The following is an 11,716-nucleotide window of genomic DNA, read 5'->3' as shown; positions in this document are numbered from 1 at the left end:
CGTTTTATTTATTCTAAATCTATCCCTAAATATAATTAATGACAAATTTTTAAGGATTATAGGATGTTGGAAGTGGGCAGGTTATTTAATAAAAGTAATAATTCCTCTAATTGATAAATATTTATTTCATTCAGAACATGTAATTATACACTTAAGCACACAGTTTAAGCTAAAACATATACACCTTGTGTGCAAATATAATTTACGATTGACTATAGCCGATCTCTCATGTCCTTAAAGTTTGTAAGCCGTCAAAAAAGCCCAGAGATATAAAAAATAATATCTACATTTTCGTATCACGCAAACATTTCGACGACTTTACAAATTTCGTGGAGGTAAATGGTAGTGCAAAGTGAAATTAAACATAGATCAGTTGTTTGCTTTCTGACAAACAAATAATCCACAAGACAAAAAACTTAAAAAACTATTAAAGGATTTAAAAATTAAACTTAGTCAGCTTTTTACATTAGTTCTAGAGTTGCTTTCACTTAAGCATTAGAACAAGCTTGTTTGTAAAATATTAGCAGTCTTGCAACAAAAAAAAACAAATTTTCCGAAACCTTCCAACAGCAAACTTTAATAAATTAAGATAAAACAACTTAAGAAGTATTTGCTGTTGAAGAGTTCAAATTAACAGAATAATTTCTTTCCTAAAATGGTCGTGATTAGAAAAATATACAATTTTGATAAAATTAAGACATTTTAACCCAATTTTTACAAAATCAGCCATTTCAGTTGATCAACAGTTCAATCCCATGACAGGCGTTTAAAAAATATATATTCAAGAACTAAACAAGTTTAGATATTTCTGAGCACATTTTGTGAGCTTGAATGTTAATAATTTTAAAAAAATAACTAACCTAACATGACTTAAAATTAGTGAACTGTTAATAATAACAATATAAAACTGGTAGTGTGTGATATATTATTATTATTATTCTTATTAAAAAGATACTAATGCAAATTCTGAAAACAGAATTAAATATATTATCTTATAAACAATCAAATTAAGATTAATTACAATTGTTGCAGTAGTCTTGACAATGTTTGGCAACTGGCCAAATTTTAATAACTGTCTTGTATGTAACATCAAAATCACATTTATTGTTAAATCAAGGATTTCATACTACAATAATCACTGTGACAAATATATGCTATAAGTATGGGATGGCAAAGGTAATTTTGCTTAACAGTCGGCTTAACTGTACGTTAAACTCTGAGGAACCCCATTGACAGTCTTCGATTTTAGTACGTCGTTCTCGTAGGACATCACCGTTTCTTTTCCATTCTCAAATACTCTGAAACAATTAAAAACGTCAATAACCATTAAACACAAGCATTAAATCACACTTACTTCTTGGTGGTGATCTTCTTTCCATTCACGAACCTTGTAGAAGTGGACGTTCTCTTAACGTTACCGGACACCGGGCCACCCGCATTGCTGAACGTGGACGAGCTGAACGAGGTGAAGCCCCCGTTGCCGGCGAGTCCTCCACCGAAGAAGTTGTCCACCAGACTGCCGCCCATTGTGAAACCGAACGGACTGAACAGCGACGTGTTGCTGAGGGCTACGTTTTGCGGGTGTGAATGACGGTTGGAACGTCGCGAGTGGGACGACTGGTGTCTACCTGTGTGCATGTCTAAAACCAAACAACACGATGTACGAATTAGTTGAAACACAAATCAGTCGGGTTTACCGTTGAGGAGATCGAAAACGCATCCGCCGAAGAATTCCCTGAAGACGTCCTCCGGGTCTCTGAAGGTGAAGAAGCCGAAACTGTTGTAGTCGAAATCGTCATCTAGCCTGGTTCTGCCGCTTCTGCCTCCGTTTATCAGGCCGTCTTTTCCATACTGGTCGTACATACGTCTCTTTTTGTCTGCAACAGAGAATTACAAGAGGTTCAGAGAATTGCTGAAGGATAATGAGCGGCACGATAAGATTATTAAAATTGCCAGACTGGCGTTCATTAAAACTGACGGTTTAATAATGTTGACAAACTTATTTAATTGGGCTTATCTGTTATGGTAACGAAGTATCTGGTAAGTATGTATTGTAATTGAGATGTAGATATGTTCTTTGCACTGATGTAATAATTTGTTCTAGGAAATGTCGCTTATAAATTCGCTTGTAAACAGGATGTGAAATGTGGTACAAAAATGTGCGAGACCGACTAGTTACAATATTTGCGAAATCAACACATTTATTTAATATCAACAAATAAATTACATTATGTTAATTTTTATGTAACTGTATATATGGGTTTTACGGAAAAACTCAAAATAAACAGTTACGTAAGTAAAAAAGAAATAAATTAAAAAAAATATTAGCAATTCTTACTTTCTTATTTATTGGCATGTAATTGAAATTACTGTAATTTGTACATTTCAATGGAAACATTAATTCTGTGTGTATAAATGTGTTAACTTCAATAATTATGTTCAATTAAAACCGATTACACATTTAATTACGATAAACTTTAGATTTCAGTTACGTATTTTCATGTATGTGTTTTGTTGTATAAACTTGTTAATCAGCCAAAAAATTGTAACCTCAGTTAGTAAGCATCCCAATAAAATCACTTCAGGAAAAAAAAAACAGCATAAAAAAACATAGTAAAAAAAAATAAATAAAATAAATATAATTGGGGTTAGTGTGAGGGCAAAAATCTAGTGGGTTAGATGCAAAACGGAATAGAAGAACGCGGATTTCAAGAAAAAAAATATCACAAATAAAATAATGTAGTCGAATATTTTGAGCTTGTTATTCGTGTTAGCACACTCGACAAACAGAAATTGATCTTTGGGCTTGCATGTACCGAAATAGGGTGACGAGAACGGGTTGTGGCTATCGAAATACGAACTCCTATACGATCTGGTGGTCCTCGCCGACGTGCTTCTTGTCGATCTTGTGTCGTATATTTTTCGCTTCGAATCTGTACGTGCGCAAAAAACAAATCCATTATGCAACCACAACGCGTGTGTTTTATTAGGACTTTTTTGGGGGGGAAGTATATAAATGGTGGAGTTTGGAGGGGTCTACGTTACTTACCATCAGACAGGACTTCGTAGGCCTCTGAGATTTCTTTGAATTTTTTGGTGGCCTCGTCCATGTTGTCGGGGTTCTTGTCCGGATGCCATTTCAGGGCGAGCTTTCGGTAACTGTAACACGGATGTTGTTGTTATTAGACGCTGTCAGTCAGGCACACACATGTCAACGAAGGGTCAATTGAGTTGTACTTACGCCTTTTTAATTTCAGCGGTCGTCGCACCTTTTGGCACCTCGAGGACTCTGTAGTAGTCCACCATTTTGGTGCCGCTTGTATCCTTATGCCCCAGTTTTACGGAAAATTACTGAAAATGACAACCAAAAATTATTATTATTAATCAAACATCGAAGTAAATAATTTATCAAGATAAAATATCTTAGATAATTCACTTTAGTCTCACAATAAAGATAATCTAGGACTCACAAAGATTAATGCATAGTTGTAGCAGAGGGAATTCATAATTTACCAGGCAAGCAGTTTTAATAACTTTGATTACTTTGACTAATTAATTTCATTTGACAAATTGGTCGCTACCAACGACAATTTTTTGAATTTTATGTCACTTCCATAGAATTTTTGATCATATTGATTTCTAATTATAGAAAATTACATTAATCGAAATCCCATTAAAAAATTCAATTGTTTACTTTGTGAAGTGGATAAGGCGCCTAAATTAATAATAACAATTGAATATTCAAAAATAATAAAATTGATAAAAATAACAATGTTGTTTTATAATAGGTGGACAAAAAATAGGTCATTTTTTGGTTTTCATCATTTAATCGATTATTAAAAATATTTATGTGCATAATCCTATTTATAATAATTGATGTATTTATTGCTACATGTTTATTTTTTAAGTCTACACCGTTTCACCAATTTAAAAAATATATATGTACATGTATAATATTAATATATAAAATTAATAAAAATTTTAAAAATATTAAAATTAGCAAAAATAACCAAAAAGACAAGAATTAATTTAAAATATATAATATATAACGTTAGACGAAAATTTTTTTGTTTTCACGTTTTACTATATTTTTAATTATTTATATGTATTTTAATATTAAAAGCAAAAATTTACAAAAAATAATTTTATAAACTAAAATTCTATTTTTTATAAAAACAAGTAAATATATATATTCTTCAGGTTTTCCACTATTTCATCAATATTTAATTAAAAATATTGAAATGGACAAAAAAAAGTCCAACAATTATTGCCATACGCAAAATAAAAGTAATTTTTTATAATACCAATTATTATTATTTTTTAGTTTTTCAAATTTAATTTTAATATATTATATATAAAATATATAATATATAACGTTAGACGAAAGTTTTTTTGTTTTCACGTTTTACTATATTTTTAATTATTTATATGTATTTTAATATTAAAAGCAAAAATTTACAAAAAATAATTTTATAAACTAAAATTCTATTTTTTATAAAAACAAGTAAATATATATATTCTTCAGGTTTTCCACTATTTCATCAATATTTAATTAAAAATATTGAAATGGACAAAAAAAAGTCCAACAATTATTGCCATACGCAAAATAAAAGTAATTTTTTATAATACCAATTATTATTATTTTTTAGTTTTTCAAATTTAATTTTAATAATTATATATATATATATATATATATATATATATATAAATATATATATATATATATATATATATATATATATATATATATATATATATTGTAATAGGTTTTTCACCATTTCACCAATATTTAAATATATTAAAATTGACAAAAAAAGTCCAAAAATTATTGTATGTAAATTAAAAGTAATTTTTTTATAATAAATGTACCAATTATTATTATTAATTTTTTTTAGTTTTTCAAATCAAATTTTAATAACATTTATAAACATACATCTAATAATATGTTAAACGAAAGTTTTTTTGTTTTTCACGTTTTACTATACTTTTAAATATTTATATGTATTGTAATATTATAAGCAAAAATTTACAAAAAATAATTTTATAAACTAAAATTCTATTTTTAATAAAAACAACTAAATATATATTTTTCAGGTTTTTCACTATTTCATCAATATTTAAAAATATTAAGATTGACAAAAAAAAGTCCAAAAATTATTGCCATATGTAAATTAAAAGTAATTTTTTTATAATACCAATTATTATTATTTTTTAGTTTTTCAAACCAAATTTTAATAACATTTATAAACACACAGGTTTTTCACTATTTCAATTTTTGAAAATATTTATAACACTAACATAAAAAATTGACAAAAATTACTTTTATAAAATAAATTTTAATTTTTAATTAAAATAAAACACCCCTTTTAATTTTTCCACTATAAATTAGTTAAATAAATGTATAGCTCTAACAAAATAAATAAATAATTAAAAATTGCTTTTATAAACTACACTTTTTTATAACAAATCCATCAAAAACAGAACCACTTATTAAGTTTTTATTTAATTTGATCAGCGAATTCAAAAATACTTCATTGTCGCTACCAACGACCTCAAACCTCTTTGAACTAAACGTCACTCCCACAGAATTTCATTTCCCATTGATTTCTAATTATAGAAAATTACAACATTTATCGAAATCCTATTTAAAAAAAAATGCAATTGTTTACCTTGTGAAGTGGATCGTGCGTCAGTGTAACGAACGAGTGCGTTATGCCACCAGAAACTTCGCAAAACAATGATCATAATGCGGTTTCGATAAATTATTAATAGAGCAATTCCTTATGTAACACGTGCAATTAGACACCGGATTGAGTGCCGTACGGGCGGTTATTATCGTTATAAATAACTTTCTCTCCGACGGCCTTCGATTTTTTCAAAATTGCAACAATAATTAGTGCGCCATTAAAATGTGGTTCCATGCGCATACTTCACGTGTGAATCACATCGGGGGCTTTATGTTCTGGATATGTTCGTTGGTCTTTTGTTGGCCGTTTTGCAACCAGTTTTGCAATGATAAATCGAAAAGCTACGATTAGTGATGTGAGTCATTTTATATGCGACTGCAATTAACTGCGAGATATGCGTTATTATTTTTTTAACTTGCAATTATCGTAGACAAAAGAACACAAAAACAGTTACCTAATTAGGGAGTCGGACATGTAAATATCAGACATTTTTCTATCACACTTCCTTCTGATTACTAATGAGTCTCTTGGCAAAGAACAGGCTAAACAAATACACAAAATTTATGTGACCGGCGTGACAAACCGTTTAATTAATTAACATTCAAGGTAAATTTAATGCGGATCTCAAATTTGACTTGTCACCAAAGATGAAAAACTTGCTGATCTTTTGTTCTAATAGAATGTTAAAAGTCTTTTGACTCTTTAATCAAATCAATATAGAAATAATTGTAAATTATCGGATTTAATGTAGTGGACAAAGTTTATCTACTGTTGTTTCGGTTGGTTTGTTTTTAAATTGAATAAAAAATAAATGTCTTGTTTTGACTTATGACCAAGAAATACATAAATGGAAAGGCCTCGACAAAACAATGAGCAATTTTGTTGTATTATGTTCTGTGTCAGGTAATTGTTATTAATATTGTGTTGTACAAATGTGAAATATAAACATATTTTTGTTTCAATATTTATTTTTAATATACTGATTTTTAATTTAAATTTTAAACTTTTTACACACACAAATTGTAAAAAAAATTCCAGAATCGTTATAAAACCAATAAATTCTAGTTAAAATAATATGTAAATTTCGATATTTAGTTTTTGCAATTTGGTAAAATAAAAAGACATGTCCAGGTTTTTTCCACAAAAGTAAATTTTAATAAATATATGTATGTACAATATAAACTTAATGGGATCTGTTCTCTTTTACATAATTTGTTTCAGTAAACTGGTTAAAATGAGAGAAAAAATTGTATGTAATTTTGATAATAATGTGGAATTATCGTAAATTTTAGACTTTCTTATAGAATATTTCGTTGAAAGTATCAAAAATGGTCGATTTATTTTTTAGGACTTTTCGCCCTTTCACCAATTTTCAAAATTATTAAAATTGACAAAAAGGAAGAAAAAATGTTATTATAAACTAAAAGTAATTTTTTATAATATATGCACAAAAATTAGGTTTATTTATTTTTGGAGTTATTCATCATTTTACCAATTTTTAAAAATATTAAAATTAATAAAAAAACAAAAATAAAAATTATATTTTATATAATAAACGGCCAAATATTTTTTTGGTTTTCACCATTTCTAAAAATTTTAAAATTTATAAAATAGGATAAAAATAAATTTTTATAATAAATGTACCAAAAAGCAAATTATTTTTAGGTTTTTCCCTATATCACCAATTTTTAAAAATATTTATGTATAATACTATCAAAAACTTGATACAAAATTTATAGTATAAACTATTAACTTTTTTTTGTAATAAATACGTCAAAAAAACAGTTCCATTTATTTTATTATTAAATTATTTTTAAAATTAATAAAAAAAATAAATTATTGTTATGCACTAAATGTAATTTATTTTATAATAAATGCACTTGTTTTTCGCCATTTAATCATTTATTAAAAATATTTATTTGTATAATACATTAAAAATTGACAAAAATTACATTTTTTATAATAAATGTATTGAAAAAGGATCCTTTATTTTTCAAATTTGTCATTATTTCATCAACCAATTTTTTAAATTATTGATATAAGGTAAACAAATTTTTGTATAATTTGTTATAATAAAAATATCTTTTTTTTTGGTTTTGAATCATTTCACCAATTTTTGAAAATATTAAAATTGATAAAAATGACTCAAATTACGTTAAATGCAGTAAAAATTAAGTCCATTATTTTTTGTTTTACACTATTTAACCAATTTTTAAAAAATATTACAATTAATAAAAATAGATAATACATTGTTATAGGCATTAAATATCTAATCTAAAAATACATTTTTTATTATAAAATTAAAAATCAGGTTTATTTATTTTTGTACTTTTTCACTATTTAACCAATATTTATACACTAAGTGTATTTTTTACGTTAAAAATTAATTATTTTTTTTTTGTTTTTCACCATTTAATTTATTAATATTATGCATATTAATAAGCATAATATTAATACCAAAAATTGAGAAAAATTACTAATTTTATTATAAAAAATACATAAAAAAGGTCCGTTGATATTTTAGGTTTTTCACTAATTCACCAATTTTTAAAAATATTAATATATATTACTTATATAATTATAATATAATATAATTTAATTTTGAATATATTTTATGAGGCCACGTGGTTTTGTATGAACTTTTCATCTTACTAGATGACATATATATCAAAAGATGTCATTATAAAATGAAATATCATTATTAAAACACTTGACTTATTCACCTCATTTGACTAATTTACAACTTGATTCACAAAATGATTCACCACCAATAATTTCCATTAAAACTTAAAACAACATTTAATATTTACATTTTAATTTTAACGCCACGTTATTTTTCTGATAAACGGTTACGATACACGCGAGTTTCTCGAAACACTCAACAACATGAATAATACGTTTATCAAATAAATCATTAGATTGCATTCAACAGATCAAACCTGACACAACAAAAAAAAAAAAAACAAAACACGTGTTTGATAAAAGCGCACCTTTCCGCTTAGAGCTTTAAGCACTTACACTTTCGGCCACAATATAATACTACTTGTATTAACTTGATTTATGGTACACGAAACGAAGAGTGCGTCTCGCCGGCGTTAAATCACGACAGATCGTTGTGGAGCAGTTTCACTTTCGCGATTCATTTTTCAACTGAAGCCCGACCGATCGGAACAGGTTGTTCCGTCCCGTAATCTACTAATGATACACATTTTTCCACGTTAGTCATCGCGGTTTACCGTTGTCTACGATGCGACGTTCAATTGGGCAACACTAATTTGGTTTGTGACGTGTGCAATTTTTCTGGTTAATATGAGGAAGAAAAAGTGTTAAAATAGTAGGACCCAATTGTTCCGCAACGAATGTTTGTTTGTTTCTAACGGTATCAGAGTCTAATACATTTTTTCTCCAAATCACCTTAATTGGTTCAAACGTATTAGTCACAATTATTTACAGTTACCCAAATCTTACTTCAATTTTATTGTTTGCACTCGGTTCCTTGAAAACTGTGTCACAGTTCAAGAACAAGATCACTTTTTTCCATGTGTTATTTGTGCTTAATTCATGTTTACTGTATTAATCACAAGCAGAACGTTTACATTAACATTGAACATTTTCCTTGGGATACAAACGCTGCAATCAACTGTTATATTAATATTTCGTTAATTTCGTGTCTAAAAATATGACAATAACATATACTGACCTCGTACAATAACTGATAGCAACTATTATTAAATTTGAGAAAACCAAACAATAATTTTTGTTCAAGGTTTAGTCTGCAAAAATTATAATACATCCAATATTTAGGGGAAATAAGTAATAAGTTATTTTAAGAAGAAAACTTAAAATTGGAAATTAAACATTTATTCTAGACAAACGTTTCTAATCTAAGAGGAAGTGCTTGTGATAGAGGAAATGAGATCTTGAAGAAATACTTCATCTATTTAAGGACCAAAAATATGACAATAATTTATACTGACTTCCTGTAATAACAATTATTATTTCCGAATTTGACGTACCTATACAACTCTACTGACTAAGAATTAATTTTGGCAAAATTTGTAATTCTCATTTATTATTTATCAGAAATTTAATTAGTAATAAGTTACTTTGATCAAGTGAGAAGATAAACTGAACTAGTGATTCAACATTTATTATATATAATCGCCTCTAATTTTAGTGGATGTATTTTGGAAAGAGGAACTAAAATCTTGATGAAATATTTCGTCATTTTTAAGACCAAAATATGACAATAATTTATAATGACTTCCTGTAAGAATTGATAGCAAATATTATTAAACCATACAACACTGTTGATTAAAATTTAATTTTGGCAAATTTTATGCTTATCACATAATATTTATAGAAAATTTGATTGGTAATATGTTATTTTGAATTATTTTAGATTATTAGTCCTTAGGAACATAAAAAATGGTGATTAAATATTTATTATAGATAAACATCTCTGATCTAAGTGGAAATGATTTTTATAGAGAAACTGACATCTTGAAGAAATATTTCATCAATTTTAAGATTAAAATATGACAATAATTTATACTGACTTCCTGTAATAGTTGACATCAATTATTACCGAATTTGATGAAACCATACCACACTGCTGACTAATTTGGTCAAAATTTGTAATTCCCATTTATTATTTAAAGTAATTAAATCATGTTAGATTAGTAGCCCTTAAGATAGACCTCTTTAATTTAAGCGGATATGCTTTTGATAGAGGTTCTCAAATCTTAAAAAAAATATTAACACAAATTAATTAACAGTTAAGTAACATTCCCAAATAAAGCTCTCATCGCATCGAGTCATCCAAACACGGCGGGGTATTTCAGTTCGTGAACAATTATTTATAGATAAATACAAGGCGCCACTTTGCAATCTCACATAATCAAAATATATGATCGCGATTCTAAAATTGTTCAGTGATCTCATTATTTATATGTGTTACGTTCAGCTAAACGATCTCTGCGGATTTTGAGATTCAGCATACGCTAGGAGGTAACGTGAAATAGCTGCAATAGTTTATTATTTAGTATTAATTATAAACAAGTAAAGCTTAGCGATAACGCATCAATAATTCCACAACCATTTTCGGTGCCCGTCATGTTGAAGGGGAAATTAAGGCTTTAACGTGCAGGATGTGCCACATACCAACGACTTCTTTAATTGGTAATTTATTGTTTATGGGCCTGATAATTAAAAACTTTCCACGATTTTCTTTAAATTTATTATAAGAGCGATTAAAGTAAATTTCAACTTTCCATTCTATAAAATATGATCACACATCGAAATGTATTCGGTGTTGGCATAGTTTAATTTTTAATTATTGTTGTATATATATGGTATTACATTTTGTTTAATCGTTTTCCATTAAAAAAAAACTAATAGTGTAATATTAAACATGGGAACAAATTATATGTTTGTGCCTTTTAAAAAAACGAAACCCATCAATTTAATGTTTATTTTATCGTTGTTAATTTATTTTTTAGCAAGTTTCTAATATTCCAGCTTCATTTTATATTTTATTACTACCTATCACATTTTATTTTCTCTTTTATTACCTTTTCGATTGTATTTTGCTTAATACTTCCTTAAGTCTTATCATTAAATATTATGAATATAAACTAGTATTTTTATTTACAACCATTTCCAATAATTCGTTATCCAAATATGTGAATTTTTTATTCTATTTTTTCTATATTGTATATGTCAATTGCAATCAATTCATCATTAATTACCTAAGATTTTCTGAATTTTTATTACATTTTGTCTTAAAATTCCTTTTCGTTATTATTAAAATTATCTATGTAATATACACTCATAGATAAAAGTTTGAAAAACCTAGGAATGGTAAAAAATACCTCCACAATTTACAAAAAAATGATTCATGAACAAAAGGTGTGCAGCAGTCATACAATCTGATGGTTTTGCAACAAAATATTAATAATAATAAAGTTTAATTTCGTATAAAATTCTATTTTACTTCAAAATATAAAAGTAAATACAATTTCTAGAAG

The 11,716-nt window shown here is 26.9% G+C and overlaps 1 protein-coding gene across 4 annotated transcripts in view; it reads right to left on the bottom strand.

The window, feature by feature from the left end:
- Positions 1–101: 101 nt before the first annotated feature.
- Positions 102–11,716, bottom strand: part of LOC109597287 (dnaJ homolog subfamily B member 6) — a 28,917-nt gene continuing 17,302 nt past the window's right edge. Inside the window, exons 1-7 of one of the 4 annotated variants that reach the window (XM_020012935.2) lie at positions 8,706–8,846; positions 3,242–3,351; positions 3,050–3,159; positions 2,817–2,933; positions 1,698–1,877; positions 1,355–1,640; positions 102–1,298 (exon numbers count right to left, since the gene is read on the bottom strand). In XM_020012935.2, the coding sequence (XP_019868494.1) occupies positions 1,199–1,298; positions 1,355–1,640; positions 1,698–1,877; positions 2,817–2,933; positions 3,050–3,159; positions 3,242–3,306 (858 nt within the window). In that variant the 5' untranslated portion in view covers positions 3,307–3,351; positions 8,706–8,846 and the 3' untranslated portion in view covers positions 102–1,198. Of the gene's footprint in view, positions 1,299–1,354; positions 1,641–1,697; positions 1,878–2,816; positions 2,934–3,049; positions 3,160–3,241; positions 3,352–3,470; positions 3,628–8,705; positions 8,847–11,716 lie in introns of those variants that run through there. The other 3 variants (XM_020012934.2, XM_020012933.2, XM_020012936.2) reach the window with 3 other exon arrangements.

This window comes from Aethina tumida, chromosome 5 (genome assembly GCF_024364675.1).
Source record: "Aethina tumida isolate Nest 87 chromosome 5, icAetTumi1.1, whole genome shotgun sequence".
Lineage (NCBI taxonomy): Eukaryota > Metazoa > Arthropoda > Insecta > Coleoptera > Nitidulidae > Aethina > Aethina tumida.
The sequence above is the reverse complement of the archived record's forward strand: the minus strand, read 5'-3'. Positions and strand labels throughout refer to the sequence as shown.